Genomic DNA, 22,552 nt, shown 5'->3' with positions numbered 1-22,552 from the left:
CATTTGCTCTCAACATCGAGAGCAAAGTTACGAACAACAGACAGTTCACTGTTCAGTACGTTGCACTGATAAGGAGGAAATATTTAAATGATGAACACTGAACTATTAGCTACATCAAATAATGTCAAATAAAATCTTCTATCAGAAGAGATTTGTCTGTTTCGCCCCCCCCCCCCCCCCCCCCCCCCCCCCCCCCCCCACCAACAGCATGTTTACATTTTTGGCTGCTGCTCCAAATCAGATGACACCCCTGTTTTACGCGACTTAGACTCAGTGATTCACAAGCACACTTTGGAACAGTGGGGATCTGAGCCAGACATAGTGGGGGATAACAGACAGCTTTCCATGGACTTAAAGTAGACAGTTATGATGAGCAGTTGGTAGTTTTGTGATTTCAATTCAGTTTGACATTATTTGCATTCCAAAACATTATCCAATATGGCGGTGGGTGGCGTCTTTGACTCACAAAACCCTGTGTATAAAATCTGCTAAACCAGTTGATTAAACCACCATGGACATTTTCTGAAATGCAAGTGCCGCCATTAAAATTAAAGACTTCTCTCAAATATTATTGCATCTGCACGTAAATCACAAAAATTGCAATTAGATATCATTCCATAACTGTTAAGAGCTTTTCTGCAGATAAATATTACTCCTCACCTTGCTCCACTTCTCCCTCCAGTTGGCCGTGCAGTCCGACCACCACCTCATGGTCTTCTCCATCTGAGCGGCTCTGGCCCGGGCCTCCTCCAGCTCGCGCAGCCTCAGCTCCTCCCTGGTCTCCCAGTCGCCTCCCGACCCGTCCCCGAAGCCTAAGCCCAGAGACCCAAGCGAGCCGGGGGACAGGAGCAGAGGGGGGCTGGAGCTCGGAGTCCCCCCCGACGGGCTGGGGGTGTGGGCCAGGCTGTCCGGCGAGCGGATGCCCCGGTCGCCTCCGGTGGTGAGACCCAGGGCGCAGAGCAGACTGCCCCCCGGGGATTTGCCCCCCTCGGACAGGTGGGGGCTGGGGGTGTGGTTCATGGTGGAGGGGAGGGCGATCGCAGTATGGGACGGTGTTGGAAGGGTGGATTTAACGGAGCATTATCTTGTTTAGGCGCTGGTCAGTCTGCAGGAAATAAACACAAAACAGGCCTGGGATCAGTAAGCTGTAAACAGCCTTTAATTTGAAATGGAGTTGGTGCTGGGAAAGAATTCATTGTGAGAACTATAGTGACTGTCAAAATGCTGAAGTTTCGACATTATGGTTAATATCACAAAGTTCAACGTCTTCTCTCTCAGCACATATGAACCAAGGTCAAATTACTGTCTCTAAAGGCGTCCAAAAGTGGTGACAATATTCAAAGTGATGTGCTTGATGTTGGTCAGACGAGAGGACTTTCAGCCGCAAGGTGAATGTGGCAGGTTTGTGGATCCAATTCATCGCAAAAAATATCGTATCGCAATATTAGGGGATGCAATATCCTTATCGCAAGAAGCTACAATATGATACAACAGGACTAAAGTTTTCATCTGACGTAGATCGACAGACAATTTTGCAAACTCAATTCAACAAACAATGCAATGAACTTATAAATGTGTGGAAGTTCAGTTTTAATTAAACCTTTACTAACTTAGTTCAATTTAGTCTTCTTTGACACAATGTGCTGAAAAGCTAGTTATTTACAATTTGTGTTAAATGAGAATGGAACATATCGTGTTGAAATGGTTTAGTGAAAAATCGCAATAATATTGTTATCGCCATATTGCACAGCCATATCGCAATCATTACTTCAATATCGATCAGCCCTAGATCCATTCCAAAATAATGATCAGTTTGTAGATTTCTTCCCAAAGCTGTGTCTTTGCCATTGATTGTATAGATAGACAACTGCTCTAACTGAAATTATGACACAACATTCTAGCATGAACACAACCCATTGTAAATTTGATTCATTAATTATTGCAAAAACATTGTGCACGATGTAAAAGTTGTTCTCAAGCGTATTATCGGATCAGAGAGTAGAAAAAGCCCCACAAATAAAGCAGTACTAAGTAACTTGTTTACCTTAATAAATCCTTTTTGTAGTCCCCCTGGGGGTAATACAAGTGTTAATGGGATGATTGGAGGGTCTTTAATCTCCCCCTGGTGTCTCAGGCCAGAAAACCACAATTGCAACTTGACTGCCACCGAACCGGTGCAACCAATACACTCTAATAGAATCACGAAGAAGAAGAAAATGATCTCCATTGTGTAATTGGATGTACAATATTCCTCTCTCCCTTCGCATTTTCTGTCAGTGTAGTATTTACTCTCACAGACAATTAATAAGTTAATAAATCGCAACTTGCTACAACAAGTACAACAGCTGTTCCAAATCAATTCCTAATTTGTGCTAGTGCAGCCTCCGGTAGTTAAAGCTTGGTGATTGAATCCTAAAGGTTTATAGCTTTCTAGTGAAGGATACACTAGTACAGTTGTAGTTGTAGTTCCTTTTTTAACATTTGCTACGAACCAAATGCTCATAGATTTGCAATACATGGTTAAATCTACACATCTGCCGCTTATTACACACTTGTACAGGAGTATTTTTGCTTTTAGAGTTTCAGAGTTTAGATAATTTTACAATCTTGTTCTGTTTTCATCGTCGATATGTTTATTGCTAGTAGTTTGAGAGTTTTAAAGTGTTATTATTCATCAGTACTAGTTTATGTTTCATGTTGCACCATCGCACGGCAGAAAATTCCTAGTTTGCGATTCCTTTCCCAGACAATGGTAATAAAATCTATTATGTTTCTGAATAAATGTGTCTGCCTCTTTGATCAAGGTCTAGGAAGGCTGTAAAATCGTCTTCTTTGTGAATGTGCATGACTTTATTATGCAATATAAAAAGGAATACAAAAAAGCACACTGGCCACCGAGCAAAAGAGTCAAGCCCCTTATTTGAAACCATTAGGATTTGTAATAATGTCTTAATGTTGCTGTCGCTGAAATGGAGAAAATGGCCTTTGTACTCCCGTTACAATGCGGCTGAAACAACACTATGCATATTTTCCCCCAGCCTACTTTGTTATGCAGAAAAGGTAATTGAAGAATGTGTATATTATCTCTGTAGTGTTTGGGTAAAAACTTAAAACAAGGCGCAGGTTTCACGGTAAAGTGTATTTACAGAGAGCCCAGAAACATGCCTCACCACTGTTGGTTCTCATCAGCAAAAATCAAACCCAGGTTTATTTGGGCTTTTGGATAAACTATAACCACATGTGACGGTCCTTTGTTGTTGATTTATTCGACCCTCGAGAATTGGGACAGGCTAAAACCTGCAAAATGTAAAACACTATTGTCCGTCCAGCTGTTCTGTACATTTGCTGTTGATAAATTTTACATTGATTCTCGTCTAGATAATGTTACTTCAAAGGAATTGGTTTTACCTAAAGGGAGTGGATGTATAATCCATGCAATATTTAAAGTCCTCTTAGCTCCAACATCCAGCTTAATTCAGGTTACCTTTGGACCTAATTTCAGACTCACATGCAAATGTATCTTCTTCTTGGCTAGAGGGGAAAGATAAAACAATATCTGATATCTAAGATATATAAGAAAACCATCGTCATGGAGGCAATTTGAGTTCTAAACAGAGGAGCAACTCCTCATGTCATCAGCAGGTGGAATAGTATATTTTGGAGGGGAGGGTATGTGGATGATAACACATCTAAATTTGGAATAAATGCTTTAGACACTGGACTCACATGAGCCATTTTTTATCAAAAAATAAGTGAGATTATACAATTACTGTCGCTTGCTAACCAGCCAGCTCTTCATAATTCCAGAACAATGGCAGTAAAATAAAACACACATTTACAAAATACACTGACTGATGAAGCAAGGTTGCTTTGTGGACAGTTGAGTTTCTTCCCTGTCCAAACACCAAGGGCTGAGCCTCCCGATAATAGTCCAAAGTAAAGGGGTTGTATATGTTATGAGACCCCGAGCAAATTTAAAGGTATTTACAATATTTTCAGCATTTTTAAGAGTAGTTTAGGTATTTGCTCACTGATGTGTGTGACAATATTTCTCTAAATCATCTTGAGGGCCAGAGGTTCTATGATAGAGGGACAAATTTTGCCCCTGGGCCTGGTGTTGCCGACCCCTGCTCTACAGCTTTGTTGGACCGCCTTTAGCTTTGATTACAGCATTCGCTGTGGCATTGTTGCAATAAGCTTCTGCAATGTCAAAAGATCCAGTGTTGATGACGGGAGAGTGTGACCACTGTGCAAAGCCTACTCCAGCACATTCCAAAGATCCTCAAACTCAATCCAGACTCTGTGGAATTGTCATCTTGGAATATGCCCACGCCATCAGGGAAGAAGAAATACACCGATGGAAGAACCATTGTTTGGGCACATAGTGTTGCTGAACCTAGACCTGACCAACTTCAGCAACCCCAGACCATAACAGTCACCTAAAGTAAAACTGAGGTATGGCGCAGTAATCCGCAGAGCTTTGTTTACAATAATTTCCACTGGTAAAAAGGACAGAACTCCAGCAAATGTTAATCCAACCATTGAATCGAACTCATGTAGCCTAATAAGTTTGTCCTGGTGTTGTTGCTCTGACAATGGAGTAAAACAAGACAACAAAAAGCCCCAAAAGCAGACATCGTTTCATCCCGTAATCCAGCCTTAATCGAGTTAGCTCAGTAGTTTAGCTTTCCCTTTGCAGCTTCTTTTGATCGTCGACTCAATGGAGGAAATCAGCTATTGTGCTCCATCACTGATATGGGCCAAAGCAAAGCGAACGTCAAAAACCTGACAGAAGGTAGGCCAAAACCAAATCCAAGGCAGACTAACTCCTTTTTTTTATGAAACGTAAACCGGTCAGAGAAAAACGGTGTCATTAAAAGGAAAGCCCCCAGTGCAACTCAATACGACAGTTAACAGCAGAGACTTTGACAGCTGCTGCACATGACTGGGATCATTCTTCTGTGGCGAAATGAGAAGCAGAAATGACAAACACAAACCAAATGGATTTAAACCCAAGACAAAGACTCAAAGCAAAGCATTTTGCAGAAACTTGAGATTACATTAGTCTTGTTCTCACAAGAACAGCACACATGGGGCTTTCAACAGATTTGTTTTATTATGTGTTTTTCACGTAGACGCTACATATGTGCTATTAATAAATGACATAATAAAATGACAGTGTTTAATATATATTCTTGGAGTAAAAGTGTGAAGATCTTTAATTGCCCAGTTAATTTACAGATGGTGGTTCGGATGGTGGTTCGGATTGATTTGGAAAGTCGTCTCTCCCTGACAGAAACAAGTGAGGCGATTTGAGAGTTGAAATTGGTGCATGGAGTTGTTGAAACATTTATAATTAAAGACATGCAGAGGATGTAATGAATAAGAAATGAAGGAAGCACACACACACAGAGCAGGCAATGATCATTAACCAAGAGTTAACTAAGACGATGTAGATTAGGAGCTTGAGTGACTCGCCCGCTGATGGTTTCGTGGTTCGATCCCATATCAGTATTGACGTGTCCTTGGCCACGACACTCCACCACGTTTTGAATGTGCAAACATGGGAAAACGGATGGAAATAAGCTCATCGCAACAATCCGCCGTGGTGTCTTTAGATGAGTGTGTGTTGAAAGTTTCTCTCCGGTGCAATAAGAAGCTTTGGTGGTGAAGCTTTGGGGTTAAAAAAAAAGTCACTCGTGCTATGATTTTGTTGTGGCGCCTTTAGCTTTGATCACAGCATACATTCACTGTGGCATTGTTTCAATAAGCTTCTGCATTGTCCAAAGATCCAGTGTCGCATTCATTTTTCACCGAGATCTTGAATTGATGTGACCATAGCGCTGGGCGATATATCGATATATACTTTTAATGAGATATGGAATTGGATCATATTGCATATATCGATATAGTTCAAATTAGGGCTGCACAATATATCGCGAAAAATATCGTATCGCGATATTAGCTGATGCAATATCCGTATCGCGAGAAGCCACAATATATCGCAACATCACCATAGCCTTCATCTGACTAAGATCGACCCATTTTTTTTGCAAACTCGAAACTCATGCATTGAAGTCATGTGTAAAAGTTCAGTTTAAGTTTAACATTCAATAGCTTTGTTAAATTCTACCCTTGTTTTGGTCCTGATTGGGTGCTTTCTAAGTCTTCTTTTGACACAATTTGCTGGGGAAAAAAAACGTGTTTAGTGAAATATCGCAATAATATCGTTATCGCGATATTGCACAGCAGTATTGCATATCGCAATTCACTTCAATATCGTGCAGCCCTAGTTCAAATTTGCGCTGCAATACTCTTTTAATGGGCTATTTTTATTCAAGATATTTTTTTATTTAAATGTGACCTTACGGAGCTTTGTTATACAGTGTTTATGTTTACATTTTATTGTGAGTTTTCAATAAAACTACTCGTATTTGACTTTGACTTAACATTTCCTTTCACAGCTCTCACTTTGCAGGGAAAATATCGGGATATATATCGTATATCTAGGCCTGTCACCATAACAAATTTGAAGTTCGATATAATGAGGAAGGAAAGTATCGCGATAAACGATATTATTGACTCCAACGATACTCAATACTGTCAACTCATAAATATGACAGTAAACCTTTGTTCTAAAAGTGCATTATCATATCCAAAAATCCCACACAAGCTGCAATAAACATGAAATATAATGTAACTCAATTTGCTTCTGTTCTGAAATCAAAGGGAAAATGCTAATAAATACAGACGATAAATATTGAGCCCAAAAATGTATCTGTTATTTATTGAACAATCAGTCGATAGTAATTATCATGACAGGCCTACGTATATCGACATTCAACCTAAATATATCGGGATATGACTTGTGATCCACATCGCCCAGCCCTATGTGACCACTGAGCAAAGCCCTTCTCCAGCACATCCCATCCCAACAATTCTCAACAGGGTGAAGATCTGGACTTGTGTGAAACAATGTGAGCCCTATGAATCCAGGCATTGTCATATTGGAATATGCCCGTGCCATCAGGGAAGAAGAAATCCATCAGCTGATCTGATTCTTTGGGCACATAGTGTTGCTGAACAGTTAGTTAAATAAATCCAGGTGGCAGCTTTTCTCTTGGTCGGGCAGTGTACGTATAAGTAACGGCTTAAATCATGACTCCCAGACATGTTCTTTTAGATAAAGCAAAACAAATCATGAAGCAAAAATATCTCATTAAACATGACCCAATTAAAATGTTCAATGCAAGAAACCAAACGGGGTCCTTTTCCCGACACCGAAACATACTGCAGGCAAACACTGTAGCAGCCAAGTCTTAATCTGTGCCACAAGAAAAAAGCTGCATTTCAAATCTATTCTTTCCACCAGCTCACCACACACAGACCGCTCCCTCCTGCTCCCCAATCACTGTCACTCAGACGCACCGACGGTCCACACATCCAGAGACCAATCCCTCAAGATCACCAAAAAATGACAAGGCTGCCAAATGAAAGGAATACATTTTATTGAGAGCAGACAGACTCATCCAAACAGGGCGTTGAATGGCCACAGTCGCAATATCAAACTGCAAAATGTGCTTCTGATAGTCATTTCATCTTGACATACCACAACCTTTTTCCTCCTACACAAGTAACTCTATTTTACCAATACTACAACTTCCTGCATCCTATTTTAAATGGGGAGCGAATACCTTGTTCACCGCAGAAATGAGAAATCTTGTGTTACGGCCTTTCAGCACAATCAGGGGAGAAACGTTACGCCTCGCCAACCAGAAATTAAACACTCCTCGGCTTCCTCCTTTCCAAACCAGCTCCATGTGTCTGAGCCTGTCGCGTATGAGAAAACCACAGGCTTGCGCTCGCATTGGGGCGCGGTATTTTGGGGGAAAGTGAATTAGAGCTGACGGGGGGTTCCTCTGGCAGAGAATGAGGGCTTTTTTTTTTTTTTTTTTTCATTTTGGGAGAAGGCTGATAAGTTTACGCTGCATTAGGGGAAGAAGGATTGGCCTATTTCTGCCAGTGTCTGTAGGCGGAGAGAAACAAGACAGAGAAACGCAGATACAAACAATTACAAATGTTGTCTGCCTCTTGTCTGCCATGCATTAAGGAAGCTTTTAAAAGTAGCAGCAGGTAAAGAGAGAATATCACAGGTTTGGCTAGATACTGCCCCTGACGAATCCTGGCATTGCCATCTTGGACTGTGCCCGTGGTGACAGGGAAGAAGAACTCCATTGATGAAATAACCTGGTCATTCAGGATGTTCATGATGCCAGCTGATCTCATTCTTTGGGCACACAGTGTCGCTGCACTTAGACCTGTCCAACTGCAGCAGCCTCAGATCAGAATTATTAGTTAAGTTCCAGGTGGCGCCCTTTTCTTCTGTCAGGCAGTGTAGTTGGGAACACTCCATACCTGGCTTTATATCTCCTCAACACATCAGCACAGAAACAAAACACTGCAGTAGGACTTCTTTTTGAACTTTAAATAATGTCTATGTAAATATAGGTCTGTGAGGTATGAGAGGATATTGAATTGGCCGGTGTGAATGAAGTAAAAATAATACTCCGGATTTTGACAACTGAAGGGTACAACGTTATAACAGGGTTAAAAGTACGGGAGGAAGGAGGAGGGCCCCTGGGCATTGTGCTGTGGTGTCCAGTGTACTCCGCCACGTGGAGTGTCAAATACAAGCAATTAAATTACTTGGATCCCTTGTATTGGGCTGATTTTCACCAAAAACGTAATACCGATTTAGCGCGATTTGATTCCCAATCTTTATATTTAATACCTTTAAGTGCATAAACTGCTCGGAGGTCATGTTACTTTAATACTGCCAGACAACATATTCTTGCTCAAATTGCCCCACATTAGAACAATACATAATAATTTACTTAGGCGTCCGCCTTTCCCTGACATTCAGAGTACCTCTGGGGGACAGCCACGTGACTAAAATAAGTCCAGGGTGGAATCACATAGCGAATCCCAAGGCTCAGTTCTGATTGGTGACATCTACCACTCAAATGTCAAAGACAGAATCTCTCAAATGTCAAAAGAAAAGAATCTTAGGTTAGGTTATTGCAGTAGTCAAAACCTCCATTGCGATCCGATATCGACAAACCTTGCAGCCCAACCAGATAACAAGGCGTTAAGCATAACTTAAAATTGATTATTTCCGCTGGCGCAAGTGCTGCTGAACATACATTTGTTGTGAAATACAGCTCCAGTATTTCAGAATGATGCACTGTGAAAAACAATACATTTCATTGTCAGGTTCTTTAACACACAGCCCTATTAGTAATTATCCAAAGCACAAGGAGACGGCTATTCAGATGTTTATATTATATTCACTGCATCGTGTATAACTTGACCCCACAGAGACCCCGTTAATGAACAAAAATCAATCATGATTTAATTTAAAGGCTGACTGAGGAGGCTCGAGAATCTCCGGGGACTGCTCTAAACTGCTGTCATTATTCTGCTGTGATTGTCCAATTATTGACCAATAAATCCCAATCACCCACATCATCAGTTTTGAACAGAGCTTTTTGAGACACAGCAAAACGGATCCATTTTGACTAGTTTTTTGATTAGTTAAAAACAATAATGGACTTATCTGGCATAATCACATGTATTATTTACCTGAAAATAAGATGATTTGTCCAGAAATGAGCTCAATACTTGTCAAAAGATAATCCATGAGCACTTTCCAAACATGTCGTCAATGCTAATGTGCAAACACTGTGCATTATGCATGACCCCAGAGACAAATTCCTGCACTCTTCACAAGGGTTGCAAAGAGAAGCAAAGAAAGCCTTACTTAAAGCTTGGGTGGCTATATACAACTCTATAGGAATGTGTGGACAGTCTAAAGATCTTTTTAGACTGTCAGCGTCTGTTTAAACACGCACAAATGATTGCCTTCACAAATAAAGCTTTCTACACAAACAACACTATGGTTAAGAGATGACTGATATTTCCTTTCAAGGGATTTCCAAAAGATTATTTACAGACGAGGTGGTAACTATGACTCATGCTCTGGGTAAGTGCGATAACATTTAACAACGTAATTACTGGAAATATGCCATAAGGTAGACTTTTATTGGCAGACATGTGTCTTCTGCAGGGCTGGGTAAGAAGTAGGGGGGAAAAGTTAAGGTTCTACAACCACTATAAAGATGTGAGTTCACAGGCAAATGTTTGTGGTGCCTGGTGATCATGTCTTACACCAAAAAGCAAACATTATTTTTTTGTTTAATGGATCAAGAATTAAGAATACTGATATAGGAATTAAAACCAATATATACATTTACTGTTATTTATTTCATTTTTGTCCTCATAAAGAACAAAAGAGAATGCGAACAAACTCATTCTTAACTTCTACCGTTCCCAATATTTCACAAGGATGAGTTTATAAGCACGTTTTACAACTTTCAGGGAGCAATGCAGTCACGATTAGAGATGCACTGATCCAGATCTTCCGATACCGATATTGGGGGTTTGAGTATATTAACCGATACCAAGAGACTTTCTTAAAAGTAATTGCTGTGAGTGAAAAAGTTGGTCCTCTTTTCTTTTGTAGTTTCTGACCCAGCCTTGATTAGTTTCCATTACAAGTCTAGCATGCTGTTGCGAGCCACGGCATAATACATTTGCCATCAAAAATACATTTGCGGAGGTTAAAACTAAGTGACTCAGCGACTGCATTCTCCACTTTATTAGTTTTAAAATATCACTTAGATTTAGTTGGTGAAAGTTGTGTTTTTAAAGCGGTGAGAGACAAAACTGGTATTGGTTCAGTATCAGATATTTGTAGCTGACACCAGGGGTAGGGACTTAACAGACCTGCTATCCCCTAAAAAACTGAAAGCTTTAGCCGTAGTCATTAGCATTACATCCATTTCATTTGTCAGTGGAGTAACCAGGGCGGGACCAGTCTCCAGATCTTGAGCTATAGGCTCGGTCCTAACTACCTCTAGCCTTCTGTGCCTGTTTTGTGGGTTGATGAGGCAAAACCAAACCCCACACAGTAAAGCCTAAGGACATTCTCGCTGTGAAGTGAGACTCCAGAGAGCCTAGTCATCAAACTACAGCAACCTCAAGGTCACGCAGGTGCGGAGGTTCAGTTCTGTAGCCAGTTGGCTGTTCATCTACACATCTTACAGGGGGGAATTGGATTTGAATCAAACTTTAAGAATAAAGAGAGGAACTGCAGTGATGTGTAAGATCTGGATTTGGCAGAGCTCTGAAAGCACGGTTTTGCCTCAGGGAAGGAAAAAAAGTATTGGGTATTGCTTTATATTAAGGTGTGCTCGTTACGTATTAAAAATATATTTATAAGCAATTCGTAATTTTCTGAACGTTAGGGATTAGGGTAACATACTAATAGGCCATGAATAATATGCTTATTCATGGCCTATTAGTATGTTAATAGACAATTAATATCTATACAATATTATTCATACCTATTAATTATTAATGCTTATTAAAGGAACAGGCCACCGTTTTTCCATACCAAGATATTCCTTCTTACCTGAGCTTACATGAGTTGATGCGTACCTGTCTGGTCTTTGTGCGTGCCCGAGGATCGTTTTGCACAACTGAGGGCACACACCAAGACCAGACAGGTACGCATCAACTCGTCTAAGCTCAGGTAAGAACATATCTCAGCATGGAAAAGCGGTGGACTGTTCCTTTAATACCTTAGTAATACTGAACAAGCACACCTTAATATAAAGCGTTACCAAAACTTGAAACTGAATCAAACCTATATAGAAATTAGTATTTGATGTTATATAAGAAATATAAGAAACTTGGGGCGCCAGTGGCTCAGTGTTTGGAGCAAGGTCGGACTACATATAAAATCTCTCTCTTTTATCTCTTATAGTGAGGCAATAGCATTCAGCAAATAGCCAGCCACAATATATCTGACTATCTGGCAGAGGTTTTAACTATCAAGTCTTGTTTTGACGCAATTTGATGAAAAGCAACTTGCGATTTTTGCCTTTTCGTATTGTGTCGGCCTATGTCAGTGAGAAAGACACTGAACCCACCTTGTCGACATAATGCAGTGTGAGTGAGAGGTTTGTTTCTGTCAGAGGAGTGAATGTATAATGGTCCACTGTAGCACCTTGAGAACCATGTCAAGCTTGTAAAGTGTGATACACAACACAAGGCACATCAAGACTGATCATATTCTTTAACAGTCACAACTTTCAGCAAAATACTACTTAACCTGTATCTATGGCGTCCCAAAAGCCCACGTTACTGTACTTTGTAACCACTTTAACCATCCTTTAATCTTCGTGCTCCCCCAGTTCCATTTCTCACTCCTAAACCTCTGCTTGACCCCGCCCCCTGCCATTTCTTGGCCAGTAAAACGCTCTGTTGTTCCTCCTGACAGCCAAAACCCAGGGCTGTATAAACCCATTGTGCTGCCGGAACCATATGCTGCTCGGGCCCCACTTTGACTAATGTTTAAAGCACTCACAATAAAAAAGGAGTGGACAGGGTTTGCAGAGGCTGAAGCTGGCCGGCTTTGTGTAGAAGTGAAGGGGGGGTCACGGACACCTGCCTCTCAGTGAAGTCTATTCAAAAGCTGACTTTATCTGACCCGGGAATGTGCAAGAGTGATGGAGCCATTACTGTTATAAAAATGACAGGACAATAACATTGAAATGAGAAAAATACCAACTATTTCAGCTTGTGTCCATCTATTGTGATGAAGAAATAGACTAAAAATACTCACTTGTATAAATTGTATACATCTCCTTCTGCAGCTTGTACTGTCTGCCAGTATGGTGGATCATCAAAGGTACTTCCGCAGCACAAAGAACAGGGTGAAATGGCCCCAACACTGGTCTTGGCAGTTTTCTGGGGGCCAGGATTTTTTTTTTTCTCTGTCTGGTTTCATGAAGTTTACAAATACATCCTTTTCTTCATCATTTCTTTGCATTTTCCAGGCTGGTACTGATCACGGTCAGATCCAGGTTCTGCTTGAGGACGTGTATACACACACTAGTACAGATCCGGACGCCAGATACTCTTCACATTTTACCACCACACTGGCAGACGGTACAGTCTCCTTTTAATTTTATTTTTATTTGATCAGGCACAGTGATCAGTCCCCTGCGGGTGGACATTGTTTGAACAGAACTGTTGGATTATAAGGAAAACACCATGTAGCCCAAATATGGGTTAACCCCTGCCTGAACCAAACACATTTTCTCCAGTTTGACTTTACCCAAATCGAAAAGCTCCTTGAAAAAAGTGTCAATATATCAAAAGTGACAAAAGAGCAACAAAAAAACTTCATGCAACATGAAAACGCAACGAAAAAGCAACAACAAAAAAGCCACAAAAAGGTGACAAAAGAGCAACAAAGCCGCGTTAATATAGCGGTGAAAAAAACAATGAAAAACCCACAAAAAAGTAACAAATGAGTGAACAGCCAAAAAACGTCAGAAAAGCCTGTTGAAAACGTGATGAAAAGCGACGAAAACTAAACAAAAAAGCAACAAAAAAACCTAAGAAAACACAACAAAAATGCAACTACAATATGACAAAACCGCTTCAAAAATGTGCCAAAAATGTGGCCACAACGCAACAGAAAAGTTCAGAAAGATCAGTTTTGTAGGTCTTAGCTTTCAAATGAGCTTTGAAGCTTTTAGTTTTGGGTAAAGCCGAACTGGAGAAAATGTGCTCGGTTCAGGGGGGGTTAAAGCAGTACAAAGTAACTCTTACCCCTAGAGGCCATAAGCGCAACTGCAGGTGTCGTAGCAAGTTACGATTTTTTAACTTTTTAATTGTCTTGGAGAGTAAATACTACACTGACAGGAAAGGCGAAGGGACAGAGGGTTACTGTGCATCCAATTATACAATGGAAATATTTTTTTTCACTCACACTTGGCTGTAAATACTGTTTAAAGTGACGTCAGCCTGCAGTTAGCTTTGCCCGTTAGCCTGTTAGCTTCTTCTTCGTGATTCCATTAGTGTGTATTGCTTTCTCCGGACCGGTAGCAGTCAAGTTGCAGACATGGTTTTCTGGTCCGAGACACCAGGGGGGATAAAAGACCCTCCAATCATCCCATAAACACTTGTATTACCCCCACAGGGACGACGACAAGGATTTATTAAGGTAAACACGTTACTTAGTACTGCTTTAAGAGGTTAATTAGAGATGATTTCATGTATGCTGTATTTGTGCTCATGTTTTTTTCTTGGAAATCTAAAGCCTCTTGTGGCAGTAACAGTTTGTAGTTTGGAGGAGGTCGGTTTTGCCTGGCATTTTCACTGTTGATTCCGATGAAAAGCATACACGGCTTTATAGTTTGTCACTTATTGCTTTCAGACAGATGGTCCTTCTGTTACGCGAAATCCAAGCGAAGTTACTAGTGTTGATTTAAATGCGCGTCATGCCCACATTTGCCAGTGAATGCTTGAGCACTTTTTTATCATATCTAACGGCATGGTTTTAAACACAGCTCTTGCTCGTTAAAAATGGCTGACTTCATGCTTCTCTGCTTCTCATATAAAGCTAATTATTTCTGCGCTGGCTCCAGACTTCTTACATCAGGCCTGTTCTGAGTGGAGTCAATGAATCTGTGCCAGGGGGGATGTTCCCGACATCAAAGGCAAACCTGAGCTGGGATTTTTTTTCTTTTTTGTGAAGCGAACAAAGACACAAAGATGATTCACGAGAAAAGAAATCTATATCTGCAAGGCTCGCTAACTGCCCGCTTCATCTGCCACGTCCGCCTCGGTGTTAGCTTAATTACTGAAACCAAGATATGACAGGATCGGGAGAGTCGCAGAGATCTGGATCTGGTCGTTGCTGAACTACACGACTGTCAGTGTCTTAAAAGTGAGGTTTGATCGTTTCATTTTTAGCTCCGCCCAGGGCTTTCTGTCCCGTCATTGTGTCCTTCACACAATGTTGTGCGTGTGTGATGGAGTGGACGGGGAGATCTTCAGTCCTGCCATCAGGGAGAAGACCGCAAAGTCTCAATCCATGCCAAGTCCAACTGACTGAAGAATTACTAATTGATTGATTTTCCCACTATACCCCTACTGTAATTTGATACCAATTTAGGTAATAGAGTAATATACCGGTAATTAGATTAGAATTACTTTATCAAGCCACTGTTGATTACTTTTCAAAATATTCTGACAGCTGAAAACATCTTATTACTCAGAAATTGTCTGAAATTTAGAAAAATGGAAACACAGACGTTACTTTTGGTTTATCTCGACTAAAGCAAAGTTGGCCCTGTGGGAAACGAGACATTTTCAACAGCGGAAAAAACTAACTGGGGCAGACCTAAACAGTAACTACGGAGTAATCAGTAATCAGTAGTTGGATTACTTTTAAAGGAATAGGCCACCGTTTTTCCATACTGAGATGTGTTCTTACCTTACCTTAGATGAGTTCTTTAGGACCTGTCTGGTCTTCACGCGTGCTCTCAGTCACGTAAACACAGCACAGACGGCGTTAGCATTTAGCCGCTCCTCCTCTCCACTATAGCTCCAAACAAGGTCAAGATAGAAGCGACCAAGCTCTTCCGCGTTTTCCCTATTTAAATATGGTTACATGAAGTGTCACATGATCCAAGTAAAGTTACACAAAGTTAAACACTGTGGAATAAAAAGGGGAGCTATATTGTAAGGCGTAACAATACCAGGAGTACTTCGGCGTCACAGTAAAGTGAAGATGTTACTGCGCGGATGTCGAAGTACTCCTGGTATTATTGCGCCTTATAGTTCTTATAGAAAATCGCCATCTGTGCTGTGTTTGCGTGACTGAGAGCACGCGTGAAGACCAGACAGGTACAAATGAACTCGCCTAAGCTAAGGTAAGAACATCTCTCAGTATGGAAAAACGGTGGCCTATTCCTTTAAGGAGTAATCCCAACAACACAATGATTGGGCCAGTGCATAAGCGAGTGTAATTATGCCAGATTATAGCCAAAATGCTTTTTAGCTAGAATTTTCCATCCCTCAGCAGGTGACAAGACACAAAACAAACATTACAAAATACAACGAGAAGGTACAGCAATAACAACTACATACTAAGGCCTGGTTTACCTTTACCCTTTTTTTTTAAGATGCGATAAAGAAGTGGCCAATGTTGGAGTCGCTCTTTTTTGATCAATAATAGCTTGAATAGCTCCATCCACCAGGCTGTCAGGAAGCTGAACTCTCCCCTTCCCCCTCTCTGCTACTCAACATTGTACATAATTTTAACAGTTTAACAGTCTGTAGTATGTATAATGTTAATAACTAATGCACTATGGGTTTGCGAGTAATACAGTGTTGATTCTCTGTATGTGCCTCACAGCTGAGGCCACATGTCTGTCCCACCAGTGAGAGGCTTGTTCAGCTTACTGTACATATGAACCATTTAAGACTCAGCTGGCAATATTTTGGCACTTTCCCAAAACCAACACAGCGGGTGGGTTTAATAGCACGTTAAAAAGCTGTAGGCCCAGACGCTGCCGTAGCTCTGATCGAGTCGTCTGCCGTGGAAGGACTTTTTTTTTTTGTTCGATACTAAAGAGAACACAAATCCCTGGACTGGACGTTTGCCAAGGTCTGAACCTGGTTAGAGGCTGAAATACGTCTGCAGTGAAGAGGTCATTATCAGCGCCACGTAGATAAACTGCTGCCTTTAAACATTCAATGAAGAGGAGCGGATTCATTTGACAGTAGACTCGAGTGGAGGAAGAGTTTCATAAAGAGTTTGCACCGAGGGTTTGAGGGTTGTAGGATTTCAATTCTCAATATGATGAATTGACTGGTGTAATTTGTGGTTAGTGACTGGTTTGACACAAACCAAATCAAAAGTTGACGCCGTGTGTCGCTAATTCACAACATACCGCTTCCTGAAAGATTCCACTGAATCTAGCATCAGCTTGAAAGCAAAAACACTGACAATATATTTTGTTATATAATTGGAAATAAATTCAGGTGTCAAGGGGTTAAAGTGATTGTCTGTATGTTGCAAAGTGAGGAGAGAGAGAGAGAGTTGAAAGTAAACAGTCAGATTCTTCCCCTCTTCAACCAGAAAGCCCTTCTTAGTTTCCAAAATGAGGAGAGCAGGAACAGAATTTTCAAACTTAAACGATCCAGCTCCTCCCCCTCCCTCCTGAAAGGACCAGGCTGGTTCATGGGAAAAGCTCTTCTCATTGGTCAACACGGGAGAATACTAGACTCTAATTAGTTCAATGTAAAAAGTAATATCTATATAAATTGTATTCAAGTGATTGGCAGATTTGGCTTCTTGGCAAGTGAAGTAGTCAGGTAAAAGTAACTTTGTCTTGCCAAGTAGCCAAATCTGCCAATGGAATGAGTATTGTATGCACTTAAAATAAGCAAAAGCATCTATTTCAAGTAAAATAGTTTTATTACGTAATTTCCAGAGCAATAAGGTGTATGTATGGAGTGAATGAATAATGCAATGTAAGGCGTCTTTGAGTGTCCAGAAAAGCGCCATATAAAACCGAAGTATTATTATTATTATTATTAATAGGATATTTTTTCTTGTTATATGTCAAATACTTCAAAATACAGATCATTGTGCTTACCTACTCAAATCAAGGGCAAATACACTTATTTCAAGTATATTTTGACCAAATCTAGATTACTTTTTGTAGTGTTGCTGAGATCCTCGAAGGAAGAGCTTTGCAAAAAATAATGTGTGTGTGTGTGTGTGTGTATTATTATTTACTTTACATCAAACTGCTAGACCAGGGGGTCCATTTTGCACATTTTATAAAATGTGTAATACATTTAGACTTCCAGACTTCCATCACTTTAAGGGCTCTTAATACCAGCTGAGACTATGATTGTATGAAGTGAACCAAACCAACCAAACTTTTTATCGACATTTGCACTTTACAAAACTGCCCCAGCACTTTTATGTTAAAGACTGATTAACATTTGGTTTAAAACTCTTTCCTTTTCATTTCAGGCTAGTATTGAAAATTTCATATCAAAACACCATATCACAAAACAAATCTTAACGGCTTCTATGCATATCGAGAATGATACGTGCCAAAAGCATCCCAGCCCTAATGTGCAATTTGTAAGGAAAGAAATCTAATCTTTCAGTCTCTGCACGAGTCGCGGTTTGTATCATATCTTGGCGCGTACCCAAACCCCACCTTAGGCTATTGTTACTGGGAGTGAGTTGGCCAGATTGATGCATCCTCAGAGAAATTTGTCCCATTTCACAAACTCGATAAATCAAAAACAAATTCATAATCACGTCTGACCTTGCCTTGTGTACCTTGGCCTGGCGCACAGACCGTTCACCTCCACTATATGAAAACCCCGTCTCCGACCTGCCACAGCCCAGAAAAAGATTCCAACTCCCATGAGGCCGCAGGTGTTATTACAGCCAGAGGCTCCGCAGTTGCAAATCACACACCGCATTCCTGAGCCGTGAGTCGCACTTTCTCACACAAGTCCCGGGATTCTCTGCGATCTCCGGCCAAAAAAACCTCTGCTCGGATCTGCACCCAAGTCTACGGGTCACGGGCTCTCGCCGCTACACTAATCTGATAATTTAACATGACAACACACGAGAGGAAAGAGGTTTTTTTTTGTTTTTTTTTCAAGAAAATCAGCCTTTTTACTATACTAAAAGCTAAACCAACACAGCGAGATAAGCAGATTATTTATGCCTTTGCAAAATGATGACTATAGTCGTTGCACCTGACCTTTCTGTAAGATTTCTTGCAGCACACTTGAATCCTGAGCATCTGTTTCTTGCTTGTGGACTTCATTTTGTCCTTTAAATGTGTAGCATGCATCTATTTATTGCTTTATTCTTTTCCACCTCTAATCATAGGGGGGCACGATAAAGACAAACAGATTAAAGGTGCACTATGCAACTTTTAACGTGAAAAAAAAGGGGTTACTTGTACGTCTTTGACCTTTCAGTGACCCAGCAGCCTTTATCTTCCATCACAGTGGCCTCTATGACGCTCCAGGATCTATTGCTTTTAGAGTTTCTTGTAGGTTTTGGCAGCTGACGCACCCTCTCGCCAGAAAACCTACAAAACCATTGATCCTGGAGCGTTTTAGAGACCGCTGTCATGGAAAGTAAAGGCACCATACTAACCCTTACAGCTATTGGGTCACCGAAAGGTAAATTACACTCACTTGTTTTTTTTTTTCTTCCGCATAAAAAGTTGCATTATGCACCTTTAACATTGCATGAGGAGATTGAAACGCAATATATCGGAGTAACCAAAGTCGATTTATTAACAGTAGAAGAGTTTCCAGAGCCAAAACAGAACTCTACCAGTTGGCTTTAGTGTTAGTTTCAAACCATGGACTGCAAACAAATAGGATAAATGCACCAAATCGCACCGATGGCACCTCACCTGTTGATAGAAGCTCCGCCGGTCCGGTCTGTTTCATATAAATGTGCCCTCAGCTTCACAGAGAAATCCTATCTGGATTTGGATTTCCAACAGCGAGCTTTACGCTTCCATCGTGTGTCTCCATAAACCAGGCGTGTAATTCTGCAACAAGAAAAAGACATCAGCGTTATTCCAGAGTGCTATCTGTCAAAAAGCGTAAGGAAAACTAATAACAACCACTTAAAACCTTCAGTTAAAAGTCCTCTGTGTAGTGTCGCTCTTCCACCTGATTTAACAACAGTGAGGGTGGGGGGTGGGGGGGGGCACAGAGGCAGAAGCTCTGTGCCAAAACACAAGGTTATTCCTGCCCCCGAGTCCAGCTCAGCACAGACTGCAGCAGGATCGCATTTCCATCATTTATTCAACACTTGGACGGACCGGAGCAGAACAAGCCCATGTCAGGGGAGAGGGACGCTGCTACAAAAGAACCAACGGGGTTTCACTGGAGAAAGTGGAGACTGGTGGTAGAGGATGCAAGTGTAAGTCAACTTAAAACCTGCACATAACATACACTGGTGGTCTATTCCCATGGTACAAAATTGCATATTCCATTGCCAGAGACGGGTGGTACCAAGGTACATTGAACTTTCTGAAGATATTATACTTCTTAGAGTAGTTTCGTCACATGGCATGCTACTTTAGTAAAATTATAATGAGGTATCTGTACTCTTATTTAGAATTATTTTGTAGTTCTGTCCATTTTCTTGGAATTTTCTTTGTAAATATCACGATTTCTACATGCTTTCTGTGCTTTGTTTAGTGAGTGTTCAAGACAAATTTCCTTCAGAAAAATAAAGAAATCTTGAATCTAGAATCTTTTTGATTATTATTATTTATTTTACCAGGTAAGTCAAGGAAGAGCCAATTCTTGACGACCTGGCCAAGGTGCATTAGAAAGCAGTACAAAGCATAAACCATCCATCCATCCATTTTCTTCCACTTGTCCGTTTCTGGGTCGTAGGGGCAGCTGGTGGAGCTGCCCAAATCACATAGCACCAGCCCCTTATGGCTCCTCCTGCAGGTGGACGGCCTCATGATTTTAACCGGGCCTGTTGGTCTCTCATAAGAGGCTTCTGAACTGCTCTTTGTCTGACCCATCACCTCGGACCTGTTTGTCATGGGAGACCCTACCATGGGCACAAAGCCCCCGTCAATATAGCTCCGAGGATTATTCGGGTGCTCAAACCCGAACAAACGAAATGAGGTAACAATGAAAACATTAAAAACCTGCGCACTGATCCTGGAATATTGTAGAAATTGAGTTTTCTGTAAATTATTCCAGTCGTTCGTTAGAAGCAGAGTCGAAATGAGAATCGACCAAAGGATGAGCGAGGAGGAGGAGGAGGAGAGAGGTTTATGCAACTACTGGAACGAAGCGTGCGTCTGGGGGAAAGAAATTGCTCAAAGATTAATCCTACAGATCTCTTAAAAAAGTCTATGCCTGCTCTCACAATATTAGGCGACGCAACAATAGCAATGTATCACAAAGTCCATTTCTACAATTTTTCCAAACGCAGCTTGGAAAAAATAAAACACAATGAAAGAGGAAGTCACAAAATCAAAATGTCCAAACTCATTCCTAATATATTTGTAGCTTCCTAATTCTTCACAAGGACGAGTTTATAATCAGGTTTCACAGCTTGGTCATTTTTTTTCAGTCACTTTCACAGAAAGGCTGGAAAACTGGCCGGCAAAATGCTTTATAATGAAATGCACAATGTTATTTCCATAAACGTCTGAGTTTATAACTAAAAGAGGAAAAAAACTAATTTTGTTCCACCACTAGGAAAAAAAACTGGAGCATACTTTATTAATGTGGTTTAGTGACACTGTGCAATACTGTGCAATACTGTGCAATACTGTTGTTACTGCGAAAATCAAGAAAGTCATTTAATACAGCCAATACAGTCTACACAAAAAAAAATGGCAGAGTAAGTTTTCTAATCTAAAGCTTGACTTCTATTGCCCATTGGTCATCTTTCATCCAGCAGTCCAGCTCCTTCAATATCTGTCATCCTCGCTGCTCTTGGATTCACTGTGTTTTGAGTCCAGTCCAGTCAGACGTGGGACAATTTGTTCGGGACATCTCCTTCTCAAAGCTCTTCTCTTTCCGGATTTTTTTATTTTCCAGTCACAGGGGGGTCGTAAAATGGGGGGAAAGTTGGGACGAATCAAATGGCCCATGACTGGAAAAGTGAAAAGCATTTAAAACAATGCATTTTTATCTGTCCCTCTTCTGTCTGCTTTAGTTATAGAGTCGTTCTGGACTGGTGTATTGGTCAGGGTACATTAATCCAGCTGCTTTTATTTAATAAATCAAAGTGCAAACTGCTGGAAAAAACAGCTTTTAGACAGAGACGGTACGCAAATGTCAATTTACTTCAACATTCAGTGTCACATGCTCCTCTCGTTCTTCATCTAAACAGACACTACTGGCCTTTGCGGCTCTGCTGTCGACCATTGGCACCAGTAGTGGTCGCCGGGGCTATAGCGTGTTGTTTTGCACTTCCTGCCGCTGCGTGTGGGGCCGTGGGCGGGGCAAACTGGGTAGCTGGATATGTACCAACACATCGAGGCAAGTGTCACGGCACTTTGAATAGTTACCGTGAGCTTAGAACAAAAACCTGTGCAATCTCTGAACTGCTGCCCAATTAAGCTCCCAAAAAACGTTATTTAGCTGCGTGTTTCAGTTGGAGCTCATCGGCCGATATGCTGGGCCGATATTTATAATCGATATTTTAGGCCGATTTTTCGAATCCTGTAAAAACATAAATACTTGGCCATTCCAGCAGCTACTTTATTAGGTGACTCATTAATAGTTCCTGTCCCAGCTCTGATGAGCAGCCGTAAGCATTAGAATAGAGTTCGGGAATGTGACGTCATATCGCTAAGCATTATGGGATTAGCAGCCATTGTAAACTAATGGAGATTTTAAAAGTTAAAATACTGGAGTTATTGTTCACATTAAAATACTTGGAGACCACAGTGTGTTAGATGTATTTACCAGCAGTATCTCAGCAGCTAACGGAGTCGCTCCACTGGTTTTTTCTCCACTTTTTGTACTGTTTTTAGCTAATGTTAGTCTATGGAAAGATGGCGGACCTCCATGGTAACTGTGGACATTC

General features: G+C 41.0%; 1 protein-coding gene across 1 annotated transcript in view; it reads right to left on the bottom strand.

The window, feature by feature from the left end:
- Positions 1-19,531, bottom strand: part of ccdc102a (coiled-coil domain containing 102A) — a 61,467-nt gene extending 41,936 nt beyond the window's left edge. Inside the window, exons 1-2 of the mRNA XM_079555038.1 lie at positions 19,389-19,531; positions 661-1,105 (exon numbers count right to left, since the gene is read on the bottom strand). Coding sequence (XP_079411164.1) covers positions 661-1,020 — 360 coding nt within the window. The 5' untranslated portion in view covers positions 1,021-1,105; positions 19,389-19,531. The remainder of the gene's footprint in view (positions 1-660; positions 1,106-19,388) is intronic.
- Between the last annotated feature and the right edge of the window lie 3,021 nt (positions 19,532-22,552).

This window comes from Gobius niger (assembly GCF_951799975.1).
Source record: "Gobius niger genome assembly, chromosome: 4".
NCBI classification, from domain to species: Eukaryota; Metazoa; Chordata; class Actinopteri; order Gobiiformes; family Gobiidae; genus Gobius; species Gobius niger.
Note: the sequence above shows the minus strand (reverse complement) of the source record. Positions and strands in the feature narration are given on the sequence as shown.